We start from the raw sequence: 27,209 nt of genomic DNA on the forward strand, positions 1-27,209 counted from the left end.
GTACAAAAGTGAATATTTGTACAGAAGATACCGGGATTTATGAATTGTGTATTCGGGCAGAACACTTCGCGCCCGGGCGGTAGGAGATGACCGCCCGAGCGCCAGTGTTGAATAAGGGGTGATAATCGGACAGAACATGCCGCGACCGAGCGGTAGTTTTTGATCACCTGAGCGCGGTGCATTTGAAACTCAGGGCAGAATGTCTCGCGCTCAGTTTTCGATTTCTTCATTCTAACTTTTAGCAACTTCGAAGAAACGAGAGAAATCAAATTTCTTTCGTCCGATTCGACTTTAAAACGCTGTCTAAACGCGAAACAAATTATATATTTGTGATCTTCGCGTCGAGGGCTTCTGACTGAGGTAATTTTCTTCTGGTTCCAGCAGCTCTAAATATCAAAGTGCTGGAATGGCATGTATTTGAAGTTGAAAATCCTATATGTAGTAGAATAACCGACAAGAAACTCATATTCGAAGTCGGAATTGAATTATGATATGATTATGATTTGTAATGAATTTTTGAAGTTTCAAATGATATTTGAAACTCATATTAATGATTTTGGATTATGTTATTGATTGGAATGCGTATGTTATTGATGTAGATAAAGTATTATACCGATATCTTCAGGCTATATCAACTGGAAACGAAGAATTGAGGTATATTGCGACCGGGTAACATACGACGTCATGTATCTGTAATATATGATATATGTCGGCTTGGTTGGATTGATTGGAATAAGATTATGTGTCTATATGCCTTATTTGTTGATTGATGTGGCATACATGACATTGAGATTGAGATATTGATGTATAAAATAAGTGTTTTGTTAACACATATCATTTGATGCATACATCGATACATGACATGCACGTTGAGCTATGATCCTTGGATACCCTGATATGATTTGATTGGATTCTGGGGTTTGTGAACACAATTGCTGTGCTGGTATTATATGACCCGTAAAGCATAGACATTTGTGGCCCCGATGATTGTATATGAGATTTGGGATTTGATGGCGCTTTGTCGACGCTATCATACGAGTATCCATTATTGAGGCCGGTGTGCCAGCTCGAGCATTGATTTGATAGCGATTCGTTTGATTCTGACATGTGCTCAGTAGATGGGCATTTGACCTGATACCTCCACGACATACATGCATTGCATACCATATATCATTGTTTAGATATCTGTGGTATATATGATTGGTTGTTCCATACGGAGCTTTGCTCACCCCCAAGGAGGCTGTTGTTGTCTTTGTGTGTGGACAATGGCAAGTACTCCAGGATATCAGGAGACCAGATAGGGTACTTCTGGAGGAAGCCACAGCTTAGGCTGAGGTTTATGTTTATGTCTTGTTCCCAGTATATATGTATATGTATCTATATACCGGGGCATGTCTTGAGGATATGAGTTGTTTGTATGTGATTGGTTTTGATTTTGTGTGGGCGTGTTTTATGATTTGAAATTAGATACTATTTTTAGTATTCAAATAAGACATTTTGGGCTCGTTATAAAGAAAAATTTAAACTCGTTTTCCGCTGTAATTAATTAATCCTAATCTGATTGTATTGTAATAACGATTAGGAGCTAAGGGCCCCACAAAAGTCATGTAACACGTAATAAATGCACACAAGGTTCTCTCATGGATTCGCCAAAGTTATACGTCTTTTGCACGCTATAAACATCTGACAATGCGATTTCTCCTGTCTTAATTTCGATCACCTCTCTCGAGTATTAAATCTCAATTATTAGATCAGTCGAATTATGACTAGTAATCCAAAAGCATTAGAGACAAGAAATCACAAATAAACACGATGAATTAAATCAATGAAAATTCAAAACGTCAATACATAAGTTCGACCACGACTACGTCACTCTCTAGAAAATAAAATTAGTTCATACTCGAATTTAAATCAATACAAAACCTGTTTGCAATCATTAAAAATGTAAAAAGTAAGAAACCAAATTAAGAACGTGTTGGCGAGAGATGGAAGTGCGTCTCCGTGTCCGGATCCAGCGTCTTCTATCTCTGTTCTTCGCGCTCCGTCGTTGGCTCTCACTTTTCCTGTAGTGACCCGTTCCAGAATCACCTACTAATCAAGAACTAAGCATGCAACTTAACTTAATTAATAATAATCAGAGATAACAGCGGAAAAAGTCAACAAAATAATGGTTATACAACCCAATCGAAATAGAATAGTACTGAAAACTAAACCAACCAGATACTCACTGTCCTCCTCCTGCTCCTCCTGAGCTGTCCAACCTGAGGCCTGCCCCGTGGGAATGGGGTGTCCAAGAATAAACAAAACCGAGGACGTGAGCGATAAGAACGCCCAGTACAAAAGTATGAGTATACAGACCTATATGAAATGCACATGCTATGATCATGATACCGGGGTAGTCAAGAAACAGGAGTCACAAAAGGATCTCAACAATGCTCAGTCTAGAGGCGCCAAGTGGATAGTGCCGCGCGGTACACCTCTGGGTCACTGCATCCACTACAAGACAGACGTGGACCTAAAATGTCCCGGACCACCGAAGCCCTCCCGACCCGTCGGCCACTGTGTACTCTCGGTGTCCATGCGTCCACAAGACAGGGCTGAGCGGCCCCAAGATATAGCTTATCTCGAAAGAGATACAGCTCAACAGTAAAGGCTATCTCGAAGGAGGTACGGCTCAACATGAAATGCAACGTGCAGTAATAAACGTGACATAATAGCATGCATCATATGACATATATCAATGCACCACATAATCATGCAACACATATAAGAATGTATACTCAACCAGGATATCTCGGATAGTACTTTCGTACCTCTATCACAGCAAGCCTAGTCTTACGCAACACCGCTAATCAGGTTTAGCACAAGCCTACGCATCAAAAGCATACTCAATCAATACTACCATGCTCGACTAGCAAAACCAGTACTCCCTAGTACTACCAAAGGTTTAGGGTTTACCTTCGTCCGTCGACAGCCCTTTGATGTCGATTGCCTTGAAACTCAGGCGCCGCTACGCTACTACTCCTGGCAGCTCTTAGCTATCGCTCGACCAACAACTAACCCTAGAAACCTTCCAAACTCTCCAAAATGAGAGAAAACTCAAGAAATTTGCAAGTCAAAATGAGGAAATCCGAGCACTATTTATAGGCCATGTTCGGATCCTCCGAACAACACTTCGGAACGTCCGAACGCTACGTGTCCATTGGCTCTTGACAGCTCATGATCGGATCCTCCGATTATACACTTCGGACCGTCCGAACATGCACGTGTCCAGCTGCTCTTGACACCTCATGATCGGATCCATCGAACCCACTTCGGACCGTCCGAACTCCCACGTGTCGATCAACTCTTGACACCTAATGATCGGATCCACCGAACTCACTTCGGACCTTCCGACCTCTTCGGTGCTTCCGAACCATCTTCGGTCCGTCCGATCATGACTCGGTCAAAATTACACATTAAACCTTCTTAATCACCAATACTCCGTTAATTACCCAATTTGGAATTCGGGCTACTACATTCTTCCCCCCTTAAAAGATTTCGTCCTCGAAATCAAGTTTAGAGAATGAACAAAACGAAATAACAACATCATTACCCTCAAAATCTAAGGGACAACCCATCACTAGACGCTTGGCTAAAACCGAATAACCCATCGGAGTAGAAACGGAAAGAATGACATCTAGAGAAACATGCGGTAACTTATGACGCTTAACAAATCGTCCTGGTCACCCCAACGACCTACACTTCCCTGACTACTCTCATCACCAAAGTGGTCAGCCATCGCTACAAGATAGAATAGGGGAAACTAGTAAATTGGTCAACGGAAATCCCAAAACAGAATCTATATCCCAAAATCGTATGCATGCTCTGATACCATAAATGTAGTGACCCGTTCCAGAATCACCTACTAATCAAGAACTAAGCATGCAACTTAACTTAATTAATAATAATCAGAGATAACAGCGGAAAAAGTCAACAAAATAATGGTTATACAACCCAATCGAAATAGAATAGTACTGAAAACTAAACCAACCAGATACTCACTGTCCTCCTCCTGCTCCTCCTGAGCTGTCCAACCTGAGGCCTGCCCCGTGGGAATGGGGTGTCCAAGAATAAACAAAACCGAGGACGTGAGCGATAAGAACGCCCAGTACAAAAGTATGAGTATACAGACCTATATGAAATGCACATGCTATGATCATGATACCGGGGTAGTCAAGAAACAGGAGTCACAAAAGGATCTCAACAATGCTCAGTCTAGAGGCGCCAAGTGGATAGTGCCGCGCGGTACACCTCTGGGTCACTGCATCCACTACAAGACAGACGTGGACCTAAAATGTCCCGGACCACCGAAGCCCTCCCGACCCGTCGGCCACTGTGTACTCTCGGTGTCCATGCGTCCACAAGACAGGGCTGAGCGGCCCCAAGATATAGCTTATCTCGAAAGAGATACAGCTCAACAGTAAAGGCTATCTCGAAGGAGGTACGGCTCAACATGAAATGCAACGTGCAGTAATAAACGTGACATAATAGCATGCATCATATGACATATATCAATGCACCACATAATCATGCAACACATATAAGAATGTATACTCAACCAGGATATCTCGGATAGTACTTTCGTACCTCTATCACAGCAAGCCTAGTCTTACGCAACACCGCTAATCAGGTTTAGCACAAGCCTACGCATCAAAAGCATACTCAATCAATACTACCATGCTCGACTAGCAAAACCAGTACTCCCTAGTACTACCAAAGGTTTAGGGTTTACCTTCGTCCGTCGACAGCCCTTTGATGTCGATTGCCTTGAAACTCAGGCGCCGCTACGCTACTACTCCTGGCAGCTCTTAGCTATCGCTCGACCAACAACTAACCCTAGAAACCTTCCAAACTCTCCAAAATGAGAGAAAACTCAAGAAATTTGCAAGTCAAAATGAGGAAATCCGAGCACTATTTATAGGCCATGTTCGGATCCTCCGAACAACACTTCGGAACGTCCGAACGCTACGTGTCCATTGGCTCTTGACAGCTCATGATCGGATCCTCCGATTATACACTTCGGACCGTCCGAACATGCACGTGTCCAGCTGCTCTTGACACCTCATGATCGGATCCATCGAACCCACTTCGGACCGTCCGAACTCCCACGTGTCGATCAACTCTTGACACCTAATGATCGGATCCACCGAACTCACTTCGGACCTTCCGACCTCTTCGGTGCTTCCGAACCATCTTCGGTCCGTCCGATCATGACTCGGTCAAAATTACACATTAAACCTTCTTAATCACCAATACTCCGTTAATTACCCAATTTGGAATTCGGGCTACTACATTCTTCCCCCCTTAAAAGATTTCGTCCTCGAAATCAAGTTTAGAGAATGAACAAAACGAAATAACAACATCATTACCCTCAAAATCTAAGGGACAACCCATCACTAGACGCTTGGCTAAAACCGAATAACCCATCGGAGTAGAAACGGAAAGAATGACATCTAGAGAAACATGCGGTAACTTATGACGCTTAACAAATCGTCCTGGTCACCCCAACGACCTACACTTCCCTGACTACTCTCATCACCAAAGTGGTCAGCCATCGCTACAAGATAGAATAGGGGAAACTAGTAAATTGGTCAACGGAAATCCCAAAACAGAATCTATATCCCAAAATCGTATGCATGCTCTGATACCATAAATGTAGTGACCCGTTCCAGAATCACCTACTAATCAAGAACTAAGCATGCAACTTAACTTAATTAATAATAATCAGAGATAACAGCGGAAAAAGTCAACAAAATAATGGTTATACAACCCAATCGAAATAGAATAGTACTGAAAACTAAACCAACCAGATACTCACTGTCCTCCTCCTGCTCCTCCTGAGCTGTCCAACCTGAGGCCTGCCCCGTGGGAATGGGGTGTCCAAGAATAAACAAAACCGAGGACGTGAGCGATAAGAACGCCCAGTACAAAAGTATGAGTATACAGACCTATATGAAATGCACATGCTATGATCATGATACCGGGGTAGTCAAGAAACAGGAGTCACAAAAGGATCTCAACAATGCTCAGTCTAGAGGCGCCAAGTGGATAGTGCCGCGCGGTACACCTCTGGGTCACTGCATCCACTACAAGACAGACGTGGACCTAAAATGTCCCGGACCACCGAAGCCCTCCCGACCCGTCGGCCACTGTGTACTCTCGGTGTCCATGCGTCCACAAGACAGGGCTGAGCGGCCCCAAGATATAGCTTATCTCGAAAGAGATACAGCTCAACAGTAAAGGCTATCTCGAAGGAGGTACGGCTCAACATGAAATGCAACGTGCAGTAATAAACGTGACATAATAGCATGCATCATATGACATATATCAATGCACCACATAATCATGCAACACATATAAGAATGTATACTCAACCAGGATATCTCGGATAGTACTTTCGTACCTCTATCACAGCAAGCCTAGTCTTACGCAACACCGCTAATCAGGTTTAGCACAAGCCTACGCATCAAAAGCATACTCAATCAATACTACCATGCTCGACTAGCAAAACCAGTACTCCCTAGTACTACCAAAGGTTTAGGGTTTACCTTCGTCCGTCGACAGCCCTTTGATGTCGATTGCCTTGAAACTCAGGCGCCGCTACGCTACTACTCCTGGCAGCTCTTAGCTATCGCTCGACCAACAACTAACCCTAGAAACCTTCCAAACTCTCCAAAATGAGAGAAAACTCAAGAAATTTGCAAGTCAAAATGAGGAAATCCGAGCACTATTTATAGGCCATGTTCGGATCCTCCGAACAACACTTCGGAACGTCCGAACGCTACGTGTCCATTGGCTCTTGACAGCTCATGATCGGATCCTCCGATTATACACTTCGGACCGTCCGAACATGCACGTGTCCAGCTGCTCTTGACACCTCATGATCGGATCCATCGAACCCACTTCGGACCGTCCGAACTCCCACGTGTCGATCAACTCTTGACACCTAATGATCGGATCCACCGAACTCACTTCGGACCTTCCGACCTCTTCGGTGCTTCCGAACCATCTTCGGTCCGTCCGATCATGACTCGGTCAAAATTACACATTAAACCTTCTTAATCACCAATACTCCGTTAATTACCCAATTTGGAATTCGGGCTACTACATTTCCTTTGCACTCTCTGATGTCGGCTGCGTGTAAAATATTTCGAACACCTTAAAAAATCCACGCGAAATTTATTTAATTCCGAAAACTCGCGCGGCGCGCATATGCGCGACACAGACTCGCGCATATGCGCGGGTCTCGCTGTGCGTTGCCTTCTTCTTGCGCGCATATGCGCGTCATGAGCGGCGCATATGCGTGCTGCTCTCTGGTCTCGCCTCTTGTCCCTCGCGCATATGCGTGCCATGAGTGGCGCATATGCGCGGGGCGTACTGTATTTCACCTCGCTTGGGGCATTGCTCTCGCATATGCAGATCTTACTCGCGCATATGCGCGAACCTCACTGTATTCTGAATTTTTTATTGCTCACACTTCTTCTCCTAGGCGCCATTTTAGCTCGTTTTCACGCACATGTTGTTGCCGCACCTAGATTCCTGCAATCACACCAAAAACAACAAAAGCGCGTAATTCCGCCCAAAAAGACTAACGATCTATATGAAGTATAAGAATAATTTAAGTGCATAAAATGCACTTATCAAATCCCCCCAAACTTAAACTTTTGCTAGTCCCGAGCAAAATAAAAATGAATAAAACATTAACTAGACTAGACTGAACACATCCTAAAAATGTAACTAAACAAACAAGAATTGTGGAATAAAAGGATAACCACTAGCCTCAGAGATTACAATCCCCATCATTTTATTTATGCATCCATCTTGTTTTATTATGTATTTTGATAAAACTTATGCATGAAAACCGTTGGTTTAAAGTAGATGCATGATGGTTCACGGTTGGTGTTGATTTTGGTTCAAAACACGCATGATAATCACGTATCATTCCACATTTTTGATTGCTGCTTCGGTTGGTCTCTCTTGAGACATCTCTGCTGGTTATGGGTAGGCTTTAGGGGTGTTTTGGGTCATATTTAATGGCTGGTAAGGGCTAGACACGGCCTGGTACACATGGAAGAGGACTCACGCACATGATGCGCGCTGTGATGAGGTACGGCTTTGGGCATGGGGTTTGGCATGTGGCTGGACCTGGGCTCGGGCCTATGGTTTAGGCAGTCTCTAAGGGTCCTAGGATGACCCTAGTTAAGGTGGTTCATTGTTTGGTTGGCTAGGGAAAGCGCTAGAACCAGAAAAATTACAGCTGCGCAGGTTGGTGTGCGTGTAAGGGGCTGTAGGTGGTTTTGCTGGTGCGGTTCAGTGCCTGGACTGTTTAGGGGCTATTAGCTATGGTTTGGGGCATGTCTTAGGGTCCTAGGATGAGTCTTGCGGTGGTTTTTCATGTGCTGGATGGTTGGGTAAAAGGCTGGAACAAAAAACGTGCAGTTGTGCACAGATTGAGTCTCATAAAGGGGCTGTCAAGGTTTTGGTTTGTTTGAGGCTTGGGCTGCTGGTCTTGGCTGGAAAGGTTTAGACCAGGGTCTCATGGGATGTCTAAGGGTCGAGTCTAGGGTCTGATTCGGGCTTGGTTTGCGTTGATTTAGGCGTGAATTCATGAGAAGCATATATGTGTTGTAGTGCACCAAAAGGGGCCGTTTCTTGGATAAGCTGTTGTTCACGATTATTTTGGGCCTTGGTCATAGTTTGGGGCTGTCTTATGGGCTTGTACAGTAGGTTAGGATGTGGGCTAAGTATGGTTCGAGTCCTAAGTCGTTCGGTAGGTGGTAAAGCTATTTTATTTAATTCGGGAATCGTACGCGTCCAAGTGAATCTTTGGGACTATGTTTGGTTAGTTAAATTTTGAGGTTTTGGCAGCATGTCTGGGACGTTCCAACGAAGTCCACGATGTTCATAAATTTATATCACGTGCAAAATAATTATTTTTGAGCTATGCGATTTGTTTTGTGGCCAAATTATGTTACGGGTTTTGAAGCTGGAGAACTTGTCCGGGAACCTCTCCAACTCCTTCGGGAGATTATGTTATGTTAGGGAGCGGACATCCTAAAACGCCTGATATCCGTTTTCTTAAAACTTGCTAGAATTTTTTTTTTCTAACCTCACTTAGCATTCGGCCAAACCTTAAAATATTTTTGATATCATTTTAAAATAAATCAACCAACTATCATTTGAAAACCAAAGGAAATAGTTTAGCCTAAAATTATCCAACATTTTACTAAACATAAAAATACCATTTGAAAAGTATAGCCCATATTATGACCTCTAAAAAACCACTCAAAAACATAAATAGAAAGTCGTAAAAATATCTTGAACCTCACTTAAAATCATAAATCATAACTAGTGCGGAAAACTAGCGTCGTTCCTCGGATTATGTGCACCTTTAGTCCAGCAAAGTCAACCATCAATACCTCCATTAACATTATTATCGTAATCACCCACATCAATCACACCCGTCATATCCTTGATAACAAATACTACATATACAGAACACATGGACTGTAAAAATACTTGTACTTAAAATATCGTTTTCATGAAGATGCATAAACTTTAAACATAACTATTTTCATAACATTTTCATAATGCATAAACTTTAAATAAAAACATTTTCATAATGATGCATCAACTTTAAACATAAACATTTTCATATGGTTTGTACATCAGTTATTTTGTTGGCTTTACCATTCATGCTCGAACTTGATATATTTTTTACTATAGTATTATGTTTGGTGCCTTGTTTTCTTACATCTTAGTTATTGTTGTGTATTATTTTGCTTTCCATGGCTTCCGAGCCTGTTAATTTTTGTGGATCAGAACTCGGTGTTATATTTCTTTTCTGTAATTTATACAGATTTTAGGTAGATTATTGAATCCAAATGGTGGGATATTGCTGACGAACTGAAAACAGGAGTAGGTGATGTGAAAAGGCTATATGTAAAGAGAATATTCAATCAGTGAAAGACCAGGAAGAACTAGGAGATTTATGATCTATTTCTTCTGGTTGGCTGCTTTTCAAATTTTCTTCAACTTTATTTACACCTTTAAGCTATCTATCGATCGAAAACCCAATAATGGCATCATCAAAGAGACACTGGTCTGGCATGTTTAAGCTGATAGCAATGATCGGGTGTGGTATTCATTGTTAGCTCATGTGTTTGAAATTTGAATATTACTGGATATTCATTATTTCACTTGTAGAAATAACCTAATTTGTTTTGTTTGAATAGTTGAATTTCAATTTGTGTTAGGATAAATTTCGTTGACTTGAATTTCATATTTATGTTATGAAAATGTAAGGTATTGTGTCTTCTGAAGCATCTAATTTTGAAGCATAATTCAAATGATGTTGGAGGATGGGAATCTGCGGAGTTGGTGGATCTTAAAATTTTGGATAAGTTGAAATGTAAGTTGTGTGAAAAAATTACTAGTGGTTGAATTTATCGGATCAAACATCTTGCCAAAATCAAGGGACAAGTTGCCCCTGTGTAAGAAATCTTCGGACGAGCATTACCTGAAGCATAAGAATCAATTCCTTGAAGAAGCAAGAACAAAAAAGAAACAAAATAATATGAATGAAGTGAAGGTGAGATAAGAAGTTGTTCTTGAAGAATACAAGGAGGACAAATAAATTCTAGAAACAAGAAGAAACCAGGATACTCTTGGCCTTTATAGACTGACTTGCTTCTGTCAGTGATTTTGATTCTTCATTGGGTGGAAAAATTACATCCTAAGGCCAAAAGCCATTTTTGTGCAAGGGTTATTCTTCAACGGAGAATAGCGCAGCTCCATTTCTCCTCTGCGCCAAATTTGGCGCAGAGCAATTTGGCGCTGAGCTCTATTTTATTTTATTTTATTTTGTTTTTCGAATTATAAATATTAATATTAAAAATTATAAATATTATTTATATAATAATATATCATTTTTTAAATATCTTTAAATAATAATATATTCAATAATATATTAAAATAATTAAATAAATCAAATAAAAAAATATTCTGAGAATATTATTTTTTAGATTAAGATTTGAAGTAGATGTGTTGGAGATGAATATTGTATTTAGTGCAGAAACTACATTATTTTAAAATAGAGTTACTTTAAAATAGAGTTTTGGATTGAAGATGTCCTAATAGTCCTCAGTAATGTATGCTATCGGTGAATAATATAATATATAGGGAATCAACTTTTTTTAATATATTAATTAATTTGTCTAGCGATAAACAATCATGCTCCTTTAATTCTTCAAAAATGTAGCCCAAGGACTACAAAAATGGGCTTCAAAAGCCCTAGTCCGATACCGACACCGTATCAATGAGAAGCGAGACCGTATATACGCGGTTGGGAAACTAGGCTTTCAGCGTTTGTTTACAGTGTGTTTGACATCCAGGATTTGAGAGGATTTTATGGGATTTGGAATTGGATTTGGAATTGGATTTGGAATTCAAGGATTTGGGATTCTATTTGGTGTTTGGTTTAAAAGTTAAAAATAGTATTTACAAATCCATTTCTTGTTTGGAGAAAAAAAGGATTCGAATTTGAAATTTTAAAATTTTACTAAGCTACCCTTATTAATCATAGTGCACATAAAATAATAATTAAAAAAATCATCAAACAAATTTAAAATATGAAAACTTAAATCCAGAAAAATTATCAATAAAGAAACCAAAACAATCTAAAACATCAATAAATTCATCAACGAATCTAATGCATAATCAAATTCATATTTTATCCTAAGATGAGTTGTTCATTTTCCAATTCAACCACCGAAGACGAGCATGATGTGGAATCCCCAAGAAAAAATCGGCTGCAGTTGGATTTGACATAAGATAATCACTTGCTGCAAAAATGAAATCTTCATCTACTCCATTAAGTTTTGTCAGTTCAGTGTATATCTCTTCACATCGACGCTTGCTCTGTTCATTGACATCCATCGCCTTAGCCATTTGTGAGATCGTGTTATTCAAAGTGTCAAATCTCTCATTCATTTCATCAAATTTTGACACTTTTTTCTTGCCAACTTTAGAATTATTATTTGTGGACGATGAATGAGGAACAAATGTTTGTTGAACATTCTCCTCCTCAAAATCATCCAAAATTTCTAAATGTATATGTTGCTCGGCTACCAACCGATCGATCTCTTCTATTCTTGAAGATTCTCCATAGCTCGGCTCTTTCCCCTCTCTTGCCCAACGACGTGTCTTCTCTTTTCCAGTTTCTGCTCCTTTTCCAGTAGCTCTATCCTTTTCAAATATTTCTCGAAGCACAGGAAAATACGGAATTGCAATATGTCGGACATGTTTAGCTTCAGGATATACCTAATTACATTATATTGATATTTTAAGATAATAACAATTGAAAAAAATAAAAACAATTAAAAATGAACACAATAACAATGCATACCTTGATTAATGTATCCCAAACCTCCTCTGGTGCTTCAATTTGTTTTGTTATGTCATTCCAACCAAAACCACTACCTCGTTTGAAGACTTCCAAAGCAATGGTCATCTTTCTTTTCAAAGTTTTTAATCTATTTTGCACGTTATCTTTATTTACTTTCATAGTGAATTTGGAATTAATAGCCTCAATAGCAGCATTGTACGCAGCTTGAGAAAAATTTCTATCTGGTTTTTGTCCTTGATTCTTTTGTTCAAGTAAAAAATCAAGCAAAAACTCATCCATCTGTTGAGTCCAACTTTTGTAGTGGACAGCTTCAATAGCTGGAGCATCAGTACTCATTTCCTAAGATGTGATAAACATTACAAAGCTCAAATCATAAAAAAAATAATTAAAATGTCTAATGATAAGACAACTAGCAATTAGTTTATTGAGTAAAACAATAAAAAAAATATAAATTCATAAAAAAGAACAAATTTTACATAGAAATCAAACAAATTTAATATTATTAAATTTAAATTATAGGACGACCAAAATATTCTAGGTAGGACCACACGAATAATCTTCCCACATTTCTTGCGCTATTCTATTTCTTATCATTATTCCACGCCTACCACTATCAGATCTACCACGAGATGCTGTATTTTCTTCAGTCACAATATCTTCATAATTTGTTAGTTCACTATCGACTTCAGCAATCAATCTTTCATCAGGATCTACTCCCATGAGAAAATTATGCAAAATGCAGCATGCTAATATAATTTCAGAATGTGTCTCTACGTTGTAGTTGGGCTCGGCACCACTAGCTAAAATTGAAAATCTCTTCTTTAAAACACCGAATGCTCTTTCAATGGCATTTCTCAAAGATGCATGTCTGTGATTAAATATTTCTTTTTGGGATTCTGGCCCACGATTAGTGTATTCTTTTAGATGATATCGGGTTCCTCTGAAAGGAGCAATGAAACCATCTCTTAGCATAAATCCAGCATCGACGAGATAAAATTTACCTACACAAAGTAATTGAGGATTAATAATATTTTTATGTACCATTTTTACATTTATTATTATATGTATGATGAAATACCATTTGGAACTTTTAGCTTATCTTCTCTTTCGAGTGCATCCTCAAGGACACGTCCATCAGCTGCAGAACCTTCCCATCCAGGTAACACATATGTAAACCTCAAGTCAAAGGTACATGCAGCCAACACATTTTGTGTTGGGAAATCTTTTCTTCCTCTATATCTTGCAACATGTTCTTTAGATACTTTAACACGGAAATGTGTTCCATCGATTGCACCAACGCAATCCTATTATATGTATCAAAATTAAATTATTTTTTAAACATTTATGGCTTAAATTTTAATAAAACAATAAAAAAAATTTTATCTATATATTTTTACCTTGAAATATGGATAGAATCTATGATTATCAAAGATTTCAGGTGGGACTTCATTTCCATCAGGTTGGATCATGAATTGATCTTGAAGAGATATGATCGCCTTCAAGATATTGTGAAAATGTCGACTGATGGTTTCTCCAGATCGTAAAAATATAAATCCCATTGAGCGAGTACTTTCATTTTGCCCAACAACATACAAAAATTTTGCAAATTGTTCTTCTATGCTGCTGTAAATAGTATCTTTGAGGAAAGTTTTCTCTCGTAATAGTGTAACAAATTTCATAAATGTTGTTGGCCCCATACGAAGCACCCCACGAATTCTTTCATCGGTTTCAATACGATACATTAACTCCTTCCTAACTACATCTCTTTTTGAATCTTTTTCTGATATGATGTTACTTATGTAGCTCTTATTTTTATGAAATAACATATTCAAGTAAGCAACACAAGCTACTATGGCTACAACCGCAATATGTGATCGCCGAGTTGATTCTTTGACTCCATCCATCTATAAAATAAATTTTTCATATACAAAATAAAAAAACTATTGCAAAAATCCAACATGTATCATAACCAGAAATAATAAATTAGTAGCACACAAAAGCATGATTAACAAAAATATAACAAAAACAAAAAAAATAAATACCAGTATAAAGATCAAACAACAAAAATTGATTTTGGACATCAACATGCACTCTATTAAACGTAAAAAGAGAATTTGGTAATTACTATAACTTTTATTATATTAATCAGAAAATAATACACGAAACTTATAAAATTCAAACAAAAGCTTTCATCTTCTAAAAAAAAGTTAAAAGGAAAAAAAGTCTAACCGTGTAGAAATTTTTGGTGGAGAAATTTGAGATGTGTTGGTGAAGAATGATGAAGAGAAGAAACAAGATTTTTATATAAGTTCTCAAAAATAAATAGAGATACTTGAAATCTTTTTCTCGAATATGCAAAATATTATTATAAATAAGAACCAAATAAAAAGGGAAGATGATTTGAAGAATCAAACGATGATTCATGATTCACTTGTTTGTTAAATATAATATTATATATATATATATATATGGAGTAGGTACTGTTTTTGCTGTAACATAAAGCGGAACTGAAAAGACCGAAATAATCGACGGCGGAGAGAATGACAAGCGTGGTCAGGTTGTCAAGATAAGTTCAAACTCTTGTATGAATAAATTTAATATATATTTTAAAAGTTTTATATTATACAAGATAATGAATTATATTAATACACGTAACTTGCATTGAATTTATATCATCATGTGTTTTTTTTTTTTATTTGATTGTTGTGTCATACTTTTTGCATGATAGGTGAATGAAATAGTATATTTTATTTGGATAAAAAAGTAATTTTGTGTTTTTAAATTCCAAATCCCATCAAATCTTATCAAATTTGATGGGATTTGGATATTCTTATTGAAATCCTATGAAATCCCATGAAATTCTAAGCAAATCCGAATTCCATTTTTGAATCAAATTGCCAAACATAAAAAATAGAATTTTGAAATCCAAATCCCCTTAAATCCCACCAAATCTTGGCTGCCAAACACAGTGTTAGGATTACAAGCCGCGCTGATTCTACAAACCGTGTACGACAATGGTTCACAAGTACGATTCTTGATCTCTCTCTACCTCTATACCGTGCAAAAGTGCACCTTTTACGGTTCTTTTGTGTGAAATTGATTCGTCTAATCTAATGTTTTATTGGTGTTGTGATTTTTCCGGCGTTTGAACTAGCTTTTTGCTGTTGTGGGATGTCTGTTGTTTCCATTTTTTGATGAGATCGGTGTTTCATTCGCGTGTATCTTGCTCTAATCACGCGCTTTTAGGATTTCAGCAAACCATGGAAGTTTAGCTTTTATATTTATAATTCGTCTCTAAATCAAGTCTCTCGACCCAAAGAAATCTCTCGAAAATTCTATTTTTCACAAACCAAGACCTCGGAAATACTATTTTTCACATACAAAGACGAATGATAAATGTCGAGGAGAGAGAGGATCACGTGGAATTCCATGCGAGAGGTGGACGAGGTTCCAAACATATAGTGAATCTAATCAAGATGTATTGTGAAATAATATCTATTAGATGGAAAATTTATATTTATATATAACCAACTATTTATTCCTCATTTCAATAGCACGATTAATCAGATATAATCTACCCATTAATTGGTGAATTAATTAATTAATTCAATAATTAAAAGATAAAAAAAGTTTATGGGATAAGAATCATGCCATCATTTTTAATAATATAATAATAGTACTAATGAGAGAATAACAAAGTTTTTTTTTTTCTTTTTCCAAATTAGTAACAAATGATTGGGCCACAGTGGTGGTGCTGTAGACTTTAATTTGGGCTGCCTTGAATTTAAGGGAATTTGTAATGTTTCTTTTACTTGGCTAGCCCATTGCTTATATTTACTTTTGAGTTTCTGGACCGCATCATTTTAGACTAGAACCAAGAGTACAAGATGAAAATCAAGATGATGAACGGAGTGAATATTCTAACTCAAGGGTTTGTAGTTTTGAGGAGCGTAACAATGTGGTGGAGGAGGTGATCTTACTAAAGCATACCAAAAAGGTGAAAGGAAGGAAAACAAAGTTTGAAGAGTATCTTGAGGCAGACATGCTAGGTGACAGAAATTTGGCTGAAGCTGATTTGACATTGGAAAGGAAACTCACAAAGAAACTTAAGATAAAGGAAGGGAACTTGCGGGGAGATGATGAAATCAACATGTTGTTATATGGTATTCCTTCAGTAATTGATTCATCAAAGGATGGGCAGATGCAAATTCTTCCGAGCAGAGACCTCGATAACCAATTTTCAGCTGAAAAACTTAAAACTTGTAAGCGACTCAAAAAAGAACAAAAAACCGAACTAGCAAATGATTCAGATTTTAGAACCTCTGATAAGGTTGAATCATCTTTCGCTGATGTGGTGCTGGTAAACTTTCCAAACGAGGCACCGACAAAATATTTGCATCCTCATCTTAGATCTCATGGTGGAGATGGATCAGAAGAATACGATCAACTACGTCTCCAAGTACGAGGTACAAATTTACCTTGGCATGTTGATTCCTTTTAATTTTGTACTGATTGAGAGATGCTCGCCATTTTCCTTGTCGAGTGCACTCCATGTTCTCTCTTTGGCAAAATGTCTGGTATACCCTCTATTGTTTTTTCATAAATTTTAAAGTTAAAGAAATTATTTTGAATTCTTTTCATGTGTACAATGTTAGCAAATATAATTTTTTAGCTACTAAAGTTTGAGGTGGCTTTGTTTTAGATTGCGTATCAATCTATAAAGTGCATGATTGTCAATTTATACCAATAAATAAATAAGTGAAGGTGCAGTGCACTTGACAATAAGTAAAGTGTATGATCTCTTCGCCATGATGTTATATCTCCTGATTTACTTGTTTTTCTTCAGGGATATTAAATAAGCTTTCTGACGCTGAATCAATAACGGGTGAAGTCTTTAGATGTATTCAAGTAAGCCGCATATTACTATATTCATTTTGTATCATCTATTTATATGATATTTGGAGTGCTATTTCACTTTTTCAACTAGCGTTTGTTCTTATGAATGCTTGCTTCATTATGGAATGGCAGAGCAAATTTGTTGGTATTCCATTCTCTGATAACTTGATCTATATGCAGTCAGCTGGCCACAATGTTTACTCTCAAATTGTGTGTGAAGAGGTTGTCAGATCATGTTCTAGGGAGATAAGTGGCTTCGAACAGTTGAGTTTGATGCCTCCTCTAAGTTTCTTATTGTTTCCTCTTTTTTCCCTCATTTACCCCCAGTTGAACTATCAATGAATTAGAAGTTTACAACTTTTTGCGCCAGTCAGATGTATCTTTTGGTTGACACATTATTTGAGAATTTCTGTATTTGGTTCTAATGCAGTCTTCAATAGTTAACACAAATAGGATATTGGAATAGAAAAAATCGATGAATGGAACTAATATGTTATGAACGTAAAATGTATTGAATTATATTGCTGGTATAATAAGAAGAATTACAGCAAGACGATTCTCACCCCTACTCTCAAGAAGGAAATACTCGCTCTTGCCCTAGCTTATCTAGCATTCACATAGCAATATTTGACATATTCACTCCACCCCCTGCCACCCCCCCCCCGCCTTTTTCTATTCATCTCCTTTTCCCACCCCACCTTGCATAACTAACTACCGGCTCCCTCCCACTTGCTTTTTCTATCTCCTCTGGTATGCTTTATAAATTGTTCGGTTTCCTTTATAGGCCTCTTTCTTGGCCCAATATTTTCAACATTTGGGCCTGCTAATATTCCTCCAGTATCAAACCATGCAGATTTTTGAGGAAATGTTGGATTTATTTCTTTATCGTCTTCATATGTGGTTTAATTATTCCTGTATAAAGGCTTGCAGGAATCAATTGTGCACCAAGTATAAAGTGAGCAGATTTTCGAACATGCAGGTGATAAGCCATGCAAGAATAAGAAACTAATTGTATTTTTGGAAGTTAATGCCATTTATTTTGCTGTTTTTTGCTTTAACTCATTTTTTCTTTACTGCTTCTGGTACATCCCACTATTACCATCTGAGCTTTTACCCAAGTGTTCGATGATTTGCACTTGTAATCTTGTTGACTTTTACTTGCCGTTGAATGATATTTAAAGTCAAATATTATTTAGTTTTTTTATGGTTCCTATCAATTAGCTTCTATTTTATTATTTTTGCTGACACGGAACCTCGCTCCGTGTTTCTTTTCAAAGGCATGCAGCTGTTTTTGCTGCTTCTGTTGCTGGCATGGCTTGTTTGGTTGGGATTGACTTTGGGGCCAAGCTTCTATCATGCTTGGCAAAACGTTTTGAGGTGCTTATTTTTAGAGCATGTTTTACAGCTTTGTATTTATGTCATTATATTCTAAGTAAGTAATCAGTTCTGCAATTAATGAAAAGGCATTGATTATGTAGTTCAAAATTATGTGTAATTAGTTGTGGAATGTGACCAGCTCCTATGTTCATTCAACTAAGGCTATTTTTTGTTCTATTTTCAGGAAGAGTATTTGAAGGAGGACAAAATCTCCTTACAGAATCTGGCTCTTCTATTATCAAATTTATATGTTTTTGGAGTCTGCTCAAGGTAATTTATGCGGTCGGAGAAATTAAGCTGTGTCTCTTGAAAATATTTTCTTGAGCATCTAACTCTTGGAAATTTGTGATTCTTGCTGTACTCTTATTTGTAGTAATATCATTGACTTTACCAAAAAAATTGTGTTTGCTATTGAACTCTGCCATTGTACTTCTTCAAATGAATAATCAATAATCCCTCCATCAGTGACTTAAATATTTGACACTTAAACTTTATTCTTGTCTAAACAATGATTATTTTTGTATGTGCATATTTTTACCCATTGATAAGCTCTCTTTGACAATTTCCAGTGAGTTGATGTATGATTTCTTGATCATTCTAAGCAAGCGGTTAACAGAGCTTGATGTTTCTACAATCAAAACAGTTTTACAATGTAAGTTCATTTTTTCCCAATGTTTTTTGACAGCGATCAAACCTTTTATGGCTTTGGATGTTAATCATAGTTATTTACGGCGCAAGACACACTAAAGCGCTAGGAGCCTGAGGAGCAAGACGCAGGCTTTACCAAAGTAGAAGTAAAGCGCATTTAAAATTCAACATATGTATAAAGTGATTTATACTAAGATATTACATAAATTAAATACAAATTATAAAATATAAATATATTGCTGAAATACAAAGTGTAAATATATTGAAATAAGGAACATCATCATCTAGTGAACTTTGACAAAAACAAAATTGAGTAGTGGCTGTATTGCTATTCTCACGAATCATGATAACTTAATGCTAACCTTTGAGGAATAATTGCTGAACTTTGACAGAAACAGAACTGAGGAATAATATTGCTAACCTTCAGTGACAGAAACAAAACCGAGGAATAATATTGCTAACCTTCAGTGACAGAAACAAAACTGAGATTATTTCCTTGATGGAAGGTCAGCTGCTGCGCAGTTGCGGTCTTCAATTTAGCGACTCGTGTAGACGCAGAGAGAATTTGAGCACGAGGGAGATGAAACATATGCATATGGGGTTTTTTAAACACGAAATAGGCAGAATTTTGCTATTGGGCTTTAAAATTTGTTTGGTTGAATTATTTTATATGTATGCACAAAATCTCAATACACAGCAACCGGGCACATGCTTCTGCGCCTCCCATCTGCCTAGGCACGCCTAAAGGGCACACTTGTTTATAGTGTTGCTACTGGGTTATTGGCGCAGCCAGGCGAGTGTCTTTAATAGCTATGATGTTAATTAACCTTTGTTTTTGTGCCTGTTTGCCAATATCACCTCATCTTAAACAAGAACCCTTTTTTCAGTGATACTGTGATAGATATGAAAGATCAGTTTCAGAAATGCGATGCTTGTATTTGTTTATGCTTGAAACCGTAAACTTTTCCACTGCTCAACTATTCAAGTAGTTCTGGTTGTCAATTATTTACAATTATCAAGGAAACATCTATGTGCAGGGAACATTGAAGTTAAAGTAATTGCACCAAAAGTTCATATATTCTTTATGTGATAGCTTGATATTTCCATAATGTACTAGATACACAAACACAACATCTTGGAGCTTCTTTGTTGGAAATATTCTTGGTTCTAACTTTCTTTTCCTATTTGCAGAATGTCTTTACCAACACGTTTGTATATACTTATTGTCATGTCTTTTGACAGCCCGCTATTTATTGTTTTCTTTATTCTTTAAATGAACTTGGTTTTGGTTTATTGGGCTAGCTTCTCATAAAATTTCTTGCTTCTGATAGGTTGTGGCATGAAATTACGAGGAGATGATCCTAGTGAAATGAAAAACTTAATCTCAAGTGTTCAGAGTAGGGCAAATTATTTGAAGGCATCTTCTGAAGAGGGGCAATCATATTTGAGCTGTAACAGAGTACATATTTTTTTCAGTATTTTCTGAATCATATCTGCTTCAAACATCAATTGATGTTCATCATTTTCTGCAGATGAGGTTTATGCTTGAAACTATTTACGATATCAAGAACAATAGAAATAGATCCGAGGAAATTACTCCAAAGTATACCCAAGTAAAGAAGTGGCTACAAAAGGTGTCCACTGGCTTATGTTTTCCCTCCTGTTTAATACTATCTGTTGCATCATGAATTACTTCCATAAGACATTTTACATGAGTGGATGGGCATTAATGCATTTGAAGACCCTGCCATTCCTATTTTGATTCTTATAGCTTATTAATTTCATGTTATCATTCTTTTGTCTCGTGTCTACTGTTATGGACCCAGCTGCAAGCTACACCCTTTTTTGTCTGCTTTCCAGTATATTAGTATCTTTCCAATTTCCCCCATATTTTCACAGTTATTTGTCTCAGGCAACGTGTTGAATTCTGGTAATTTTTTCTGTCTTATGTTTTGGTTGATCTAAGATGGCCTGGAACAATGATCAAGCACTTTGTTGGAAAAAGCTGCAAGACTTAATTATGCAGTATGACAAAGTTTACTAAATGTTGAAATTTGTGAAAGAAGCATTAGCTTGATTACTCAGGGAAACACACAAGTTGTAACATAATAATGGCCTGAAAAATAGTTTAAAATATTTCTGAAGTTTTTTCTATTTATTTCTTCCATATTAAATAGATATAGATAATGAAAAAATGTGATTTGCCATTTTTTGTGATGAATGCCAATGGTCTTTTGGTAACGTTCTATTGTTTTTGCAGTTAAAAGTAGATAATATATTAATTCGAGGGTTAAAATGGAGTCAGCTTCTTGATCCCTACAAGAAAGGCCAATGGTGGTTGTCTGAGGTTATTCCTTCAGGTACAGATAACCTCGAAGATGTTGCCGGAGCAATCGATAAGGAGATTCCTGAAACCAAAAAGATGCTACAGCTTGCTGCAGCGCAGAAGATGAATACAGATGCAAGAAGAGCAATTTTTTGCATAATTATGAGTGCCGAGGATTACATTGATGCATTTGAGAAACTTCTGAGACTAGAGTTACTGGGGAAGCAGGTTCCATAATCCATATACGTATTCTGTTTTCTTAATTGTTTATCTGATATTTCAAAATTTGTTTCATCTTTTATACATTTATGTTTAGGATCGAGAGATCATGCGGGTACTTGTGGAGTGTTGTCTGCAGGAAAAAATATTTAACAAGTACTACTGTCTTCTTGCATCTAAATTGTGCAGCTTCGACAAAAACCACAGGTTCACTTTGCAGGTAGGACTTCTTGATTTCTGTATCTGGATGTCTTTATCTAGTTTAACCACTTATTCAATAATTGAGAGATTGAAGTACCAAGTATTTCAGACCTTTGCGGTAGTTATTTAGAATCTGGAATTGAAATGAACTCATAGTTTAGCAGTAATGGAGATAAAAAAGTTATATGGAACTTTTATGAGATTGGAGTTGGTAATACCTGCTTTATCGGTCCCTGTCAAGCATTGTTTTAAAAAGCGGTGGACGGTAGGCGGACGACTGCCCCACCGCCTAGGCAGTTTTTTTAAGCCTTACAACACCTTGGAACATTCATGAGTTTTACACTTGCTATAAAATATAATTTTGGTCTACATATTATATTTTTGTATAAAATATTGTATATATATTAATAAATTTTTATGTATCATATGTTTACTACAGCCTTCATACCCTTCATACCATAAGACTTAAACATCTTCCACATTTTCCAACATGATATATGGATATTAAGACTAAATATCTAATTCTTCTTGTTCATCTCCATATTTTTCCATCACTGTGTGTGTATCGAATTCAAACTCAAAATCCATGACATCTCCTCCTTTCCATCCGATACAAATTCTTCTTCGGGAAGTTCTCTTATATCTTCAACATTTCATTTCCATTTTCCATCACTTTTTTTTCTTCTTCTTGATGATCTTGTTATATTGGATTGAACATAGATTAAATTGTTCAAAGTTTCGATATCTAGTCTATTTTTTTCTTTGTATGGATCTACATTAAAGAAAAATATTAATATTGAATACATATTTAAAAATTTAATAATTAGTACACAATAAGTAATTAAGTACTTACCCTCAAAGTACTTCAATTTCTGTCGCAACCAGAAGAACTTTTAGTTAAAAGCAAGGATTTTATTAATCATTTTTTGCAATTTAGGTACACCATTTCTATAAAGATGACACTATCCAATTAAATAAACTAATCAAATAATAACAATTAGTAAACCAAAAAACTAGCAATAAAAATTACAAAATAGAGTAAGCAATTATTACTTGATACTTATTTCTTACCCGAATCATTTTTCTTATCATCATTTGCGCATCTCGCCTTAACAAATGCTCTTCCAAATCCACCCTCTTTATTGAACAATTTCCTATGCTCCTGTCATTGAACGAGAAATAAGGGTTCAAGATGTAGGCGTCCAAATGTAGCGGACTACCAAACCGATTACTACTTTTCTCGTCAATAATATCAACAATGGGATGATAGGGAAGCTCTTGATTTTTGAATCCCACTTTAATCTCTTTTCTCGCTCTAAGTAATTCACCATAGCCTTTTCACATCACCTACTCCTGTTTTCAGTTCGTCAGCAATAACCCACCATTTGGATTAAATAATCTACCTAAAATCCATATAAATTACAGAAAAGAAATATAACACCGAGTTCTAATCCACAAAAGTTAACAGGCTCGGAAGCCATGGAAAGCAGAATAATACACAACAATAACTAAGATGTAAGAAAATGAGGCACCAAACATAATACTAGAGTAAACAATATATCAAGTTCGAGCATGAATGGCAAAGCCAGCAAAATAACTGATGCACAAACCATACAGCTATAAAACTTCCCACCGAGAGCTATTAATTTCACTAGAAAATAACAATATAAAAAACTGCTAACAGAACAAAACACTCGAAAATTTGAAAAGAATAGAGCATAGTTGTCAATAGCCCCCGTAGTCCTCGCTATAGCGAATAACGTAGCGAAGCGACACCACATCGCTGCGGACTGCTACGCGCCATGAACTTTGCAATAGCACTCGCTATCCTCGCTATTGGCACTATAGCGACAATGCGATAGCTGAAATAGCGACGCTATTGCAAAGCGAAGCTACATGCTTATTTTCTGTCTTTTTTTTTTTTTTTTTTTTTTCTAATTTTGGTTTTTTTGGCGTGTACTTGGTTAGGTTTTTGCTGGAAATTATATTTTTTTGCATTTCTTGCTTTATTTTTGTGTCTTCTATGATACTTCAATGAAAAAATTGAAATAATTTCAGGTTTTAGTATTTACAATTAAAATTGATGGAATATATGCTGGAAATTAAGGTTTTTGAATTGATGTTACTATATGCTTTATATTATATATTTATATACTTGTGGCGCTTTACTTTCAAATAACCCTCGCTACGCTATTCGCTACGTGCGATAGCCATGGGAAACCTTTGCGCTACGGGGCGCTATGCGCGATTGACAACTATGGAATAGAGTGCTGAATACTTTTAAAAGGGTTGATTTGCCGCAGCCATTTGGGCCAAGATCATCCAGAACTGGCAGAAGGGATAGTGAGTGAGCAATCTTTGAGACTGAGCAGACGGCGAGAGCGAGGGCGAGGGCGGCGAGAGATGAAAATATCTTAGTAATTCTCTCTGGGTTCTTTTCTGAGTTTCTCTCTGTCGATAGTTGGGGAAGAAAATGGAGAAGAAAGCTGATAAGTTGGCCGATAAATCTTTTATTTTTTAAAAAAAATTAAAAAATATAAACGGAGACCCGCCTATTCGGATTTCTGGTCTTCGCCTAGGCAGCCGATTATTCTGGCTACAGCTCTCCAAAGATAAATTGCCCATCGCCTATGCGGCGTTTTTTAGAACACTGTTGTCAAGAATTTTTCATTTAAGATCTGCGACTCTGCAATATTTTTTGAACTTTCATACTGTGCTAGTAGCTAGCTAGCTGTGAATGATGGAAGTATGATTTCAGCAATTTTTTTAAATTCGATGTGAATGTGACACGAACTAAGCATCTATGTTGATATAGCCACTCCTTTATGTATTTTTACTCGGCATTGATTTCCACTTATGGCATTTGCTGTTGAATATTCTTTAATGGAAACAAATCTGAGATTACCGAAAGTCGTGGCCTATATGCACCTTGTCGTGGCTTTACTTTTTCCGCGTGATCATGGGAAAACTGGTCATTCCTTTTTCTTTTTTAGCATTTCTTTAACTTATCTTAGCTCTTTCTTTAAATTTCACAGTATTGTTTGTGGGATCATTTCAAGGAACTGGATGCAATGCCATTGATCAGATCCATGCACCTAGCTAAATTTGTTGCCGAAATGGTTGTATGTTTTAGTCTTTCATTAGCAGTTTTGAAGGCAGTTGAGTTAAACGACGCCATCCATCCGACTCCCAAAAGGATTATGCATTTCCGGGTTTTATTTGAGGCCATACTCGAGTTTCCAGATAAACTCGTCTGGAATGTTTTTACGCGTATTGCTACCATTCCTGAGTACGAATCTCTGAGCAATGGGATCGAGTTCTTCATCACCAAGTATGTTCTGAGCAGCCAAAGTTCCTTGACAAAAAAGTTCAAGATTGCGAGAAAAGCTCTCCACAATATTGAAGGTGTTGTAATGTGACATTTTGCCCGGCCAAACTGTCCTTTCAGGTACCAATTTTGTAGGCAGAAAATCGATTTCATATATATATATATATATATTGAGAATTGATTTGATAATATTATTTCAGGTAAGTTTCCAAATTTTTTGAGAGCTATGTTCTTTTTTCATATGCATTAGTCAACATTTAGCTGATATAACTGAGAATTAGCAAGTAAAATTGTTCATTCTTTTCGTATACTTTAGATTGATACATTTTTTGTCCAAATGAATGAATATTCTCCATATCGTTGTGAGGTGATCCATTCTTCCGATTTGCCATATAGATAATACATTAACCATATCTTGGAATTAATAAAATGACCGTAATTCAACGGTTTTAAAATAACATATATATTATTATATCTGTGATTTATTGTTTGATCCATTCTCTTTAGTCTTTACTACCTTCGATATAAAATGGCTTGATGTGGTGAATTGGTAATACTTGGTTTATTATTTTAATCGTTCCTTATTGTACATTAAAAATAACAAAGCGGAGTCATTCAATCGGGAATAGCACCGACAAAATTTGTGAGAAAGGAAAAGAAAGTAATCCAGTATCATTGGATTTGGATACAAGATCTCCCACATCGTATTCAAAGCAGGAAAAAAAAAAAAAAGAGGACGAAGTTACACTGGTATATCCTTTCCATTAATTTTTTTTAAAAAAATTATTTTAAAAATTGCGGGGGCTCTCGTTCTTTACCATTTGAAATTAATCTTAAAGAGACTTCAAGTAAAAAATTAATTTTTTTTTAAAATTTTATGGGGCTCTCGTTCTTTACCATTTGAAATTAATCTTAAAGGGACTTCAAGTAAAAAATTAATTTTTTTTTAAATTTTATGGGGCTCTCGTTCTTTACCATTTGAAGGTAAAAGGACATCACACATGCATTGGCCATGGCGGGTCAAACTTTTGATTGTTTTTTTTATTATTTATAATATACTTTTTAAACTTATAAATTTTATTATTATTATTACAAAAATTTAAGACATAGTTCACCAATTGCTTCGTAGATAAGAACTGGTGAATTTTGTAACACAAGTCAACAACCTTTTTGGGTTGATTTCCAGCAAACTCAACTACCTTCTTCCCTGAGCATGAAAGACAAGGAAAATATATGTGCCCATTTTATTCTCCAAATCTCACCAACAATTGTCATTTGCTTTTTGCATGAAAAAAAATCACGCCTCCGAAGAATAATCTCCATTTGTTAAAATAGACGCGATCATATGCTTTTAATCAAAACAGAGATAATTCAAATTTAATAATGGTTACTACTTTGAATTCTCCGAAAGGGTTCCATACGAGTTCATTGCGATTCAGGGGATCCAAACATAGTTCGTCCATATATAGCAAGATAATTTTTTTTGTTCTAACGATCCCGACTCATTTGATGGTACTCGTCAGACCCTGACATGTGGCCACTAGAAATGAAAATAAGACTCAGCTTAAATGAGGCAGAACATGCCATCGGGAAAAAATAGTCGATTTAAGCCTAGAAGGTAGAAACCTTACCAAACGGAAAAGAATTGAGAATTTCTTATCTAATCTAACTACTAACCAAATTGTAGGTTGGAACCTAGTACTATATGGGTTTTGGAGACTCACTTTTATCACCGACAAAAAGAGAAATGAACATTGATGACTGAT

General features: G+C 36.8%; 2 protein-coding genes across 3 annotated transcripts; one reads left to right on the forward strand and one right to left on the reverse strand.

Moving 5' to 3' along the window:
* Positions 1-11,356: 11,356 nt before the first annotated feature.
* On the forward strand, positions 11,357-25,752 carry LOC140833974 (uncharacterized). Of its 2 annotated transcripts, XM_073198527.1 has the most exons (13): positions 11,357-11,413; positions 15,420-15,473; positions 16,388-16,914; positions 17,295-17,356; positions 17,525-17,607; positions 18,622-18,721; positions 18,906-18,991; positions 19,291-19,373; positions 20,701-20,828; positions 20,902-21,003; positions 21,630-21,923; positions 22,012-22,134; positions 25,151-25,749. In XM_073198527.1, the coding sequence occupies exons 2-13, from the start codon at positions 15,463-15,465 to the stop codon at positions 25,532-25,534; spliced, it is 1,983 nt and encodes a 660-aa protein (XP_073054628.1). In that variant the 5' UTR covers positions 11,357-11,413; positions 15,420-15,462; the 3' UTR covers positions 25,535-25,749. The 2 variants fall into 2 exon arrangements, with proteins under 2 accessions (XP_073054628.1, XP_073054627.1); XM_073198526.1 differs by lacking the exon at positions 11,357-11,413 and having other exon boundaries at positions 15,418-15,473; positions 16,316-16,914; positions 25,151-25,752.
* On the reverse strand, positions 11,422-13,534 carry LOC140833975 (uncharacterized). The gene is made up of 2 exons (XM_073198528.1): positions 12,449-13,534; positions 11,422-12,363 (listed from the first exon to the last, which is right to left on the reverse strand). The coding sequence occupies exons 1-2, from the start codon at positions 12,782-12,784 to the stop codon at positions 11,779-11,781; spliced, it is 921 nt and encodes a 306-aa protein (XP_073054629.1). The 5' UTR covers positions 12,785-13,534; the 3' UTR covers positions 11,422-11,778.
* Positions 25,753-27,209: the final 1,457 nt, after the last annotated feature.

This window comes from Primulina eburnea, chromosome 6 (genome assembly GCF_022965805.1).
Source record: "Primulina eburnea isolate SZY01 chromosome 6, ASM2296580v1, whole genome shotgun sequence".
Classification (NCBI taxonomy): domain Eukaryota; kingdom Viridiplantae; phylum Streptophyta; class Magnoliopsida; order Lamiales; family Gesneriaceae; genus Primulina; species Primulina eburnea.

What these genes read in the sequence shown, in the direction of transcription:
- LOC140833975 (XM_073198528.1), bottom strand. Translation starts at nt 12,784, where the DNA reads ATGAGTACTGATGCTCCAGCTATTGAAGCTGTCCACTACAAAAGTTGG. An exon ending in TTTGGGATACATTAATCAAG is followed by an intron (nt 12,364 to 12,448) that starts GTATGCATTGTT and finishes TAATGTAATTAG; the next exon opens with GTATATCCTGAAGCTAAACA.
- LOC140833974 (XM_073198526.1), top strand. An exon ending in AAGTCTTTAGATGTATTCAA is followed by an intron (nt 17,357 to 17,524) that starts GTAAGCCGCATA and finishes ATCTATATGCAG; the next exon opens with TCAGCTGGCCACAATGTTTA. An exon ending in GAGATAAGTGGCTTCGAACA is followed by an intron (nt 17,608 to 18,621) that starts GTTGAGTTTGAT and finishes TTCTTTTCAAAG; the next exon opens with GCATGCAGCTGTTTTTGCTG.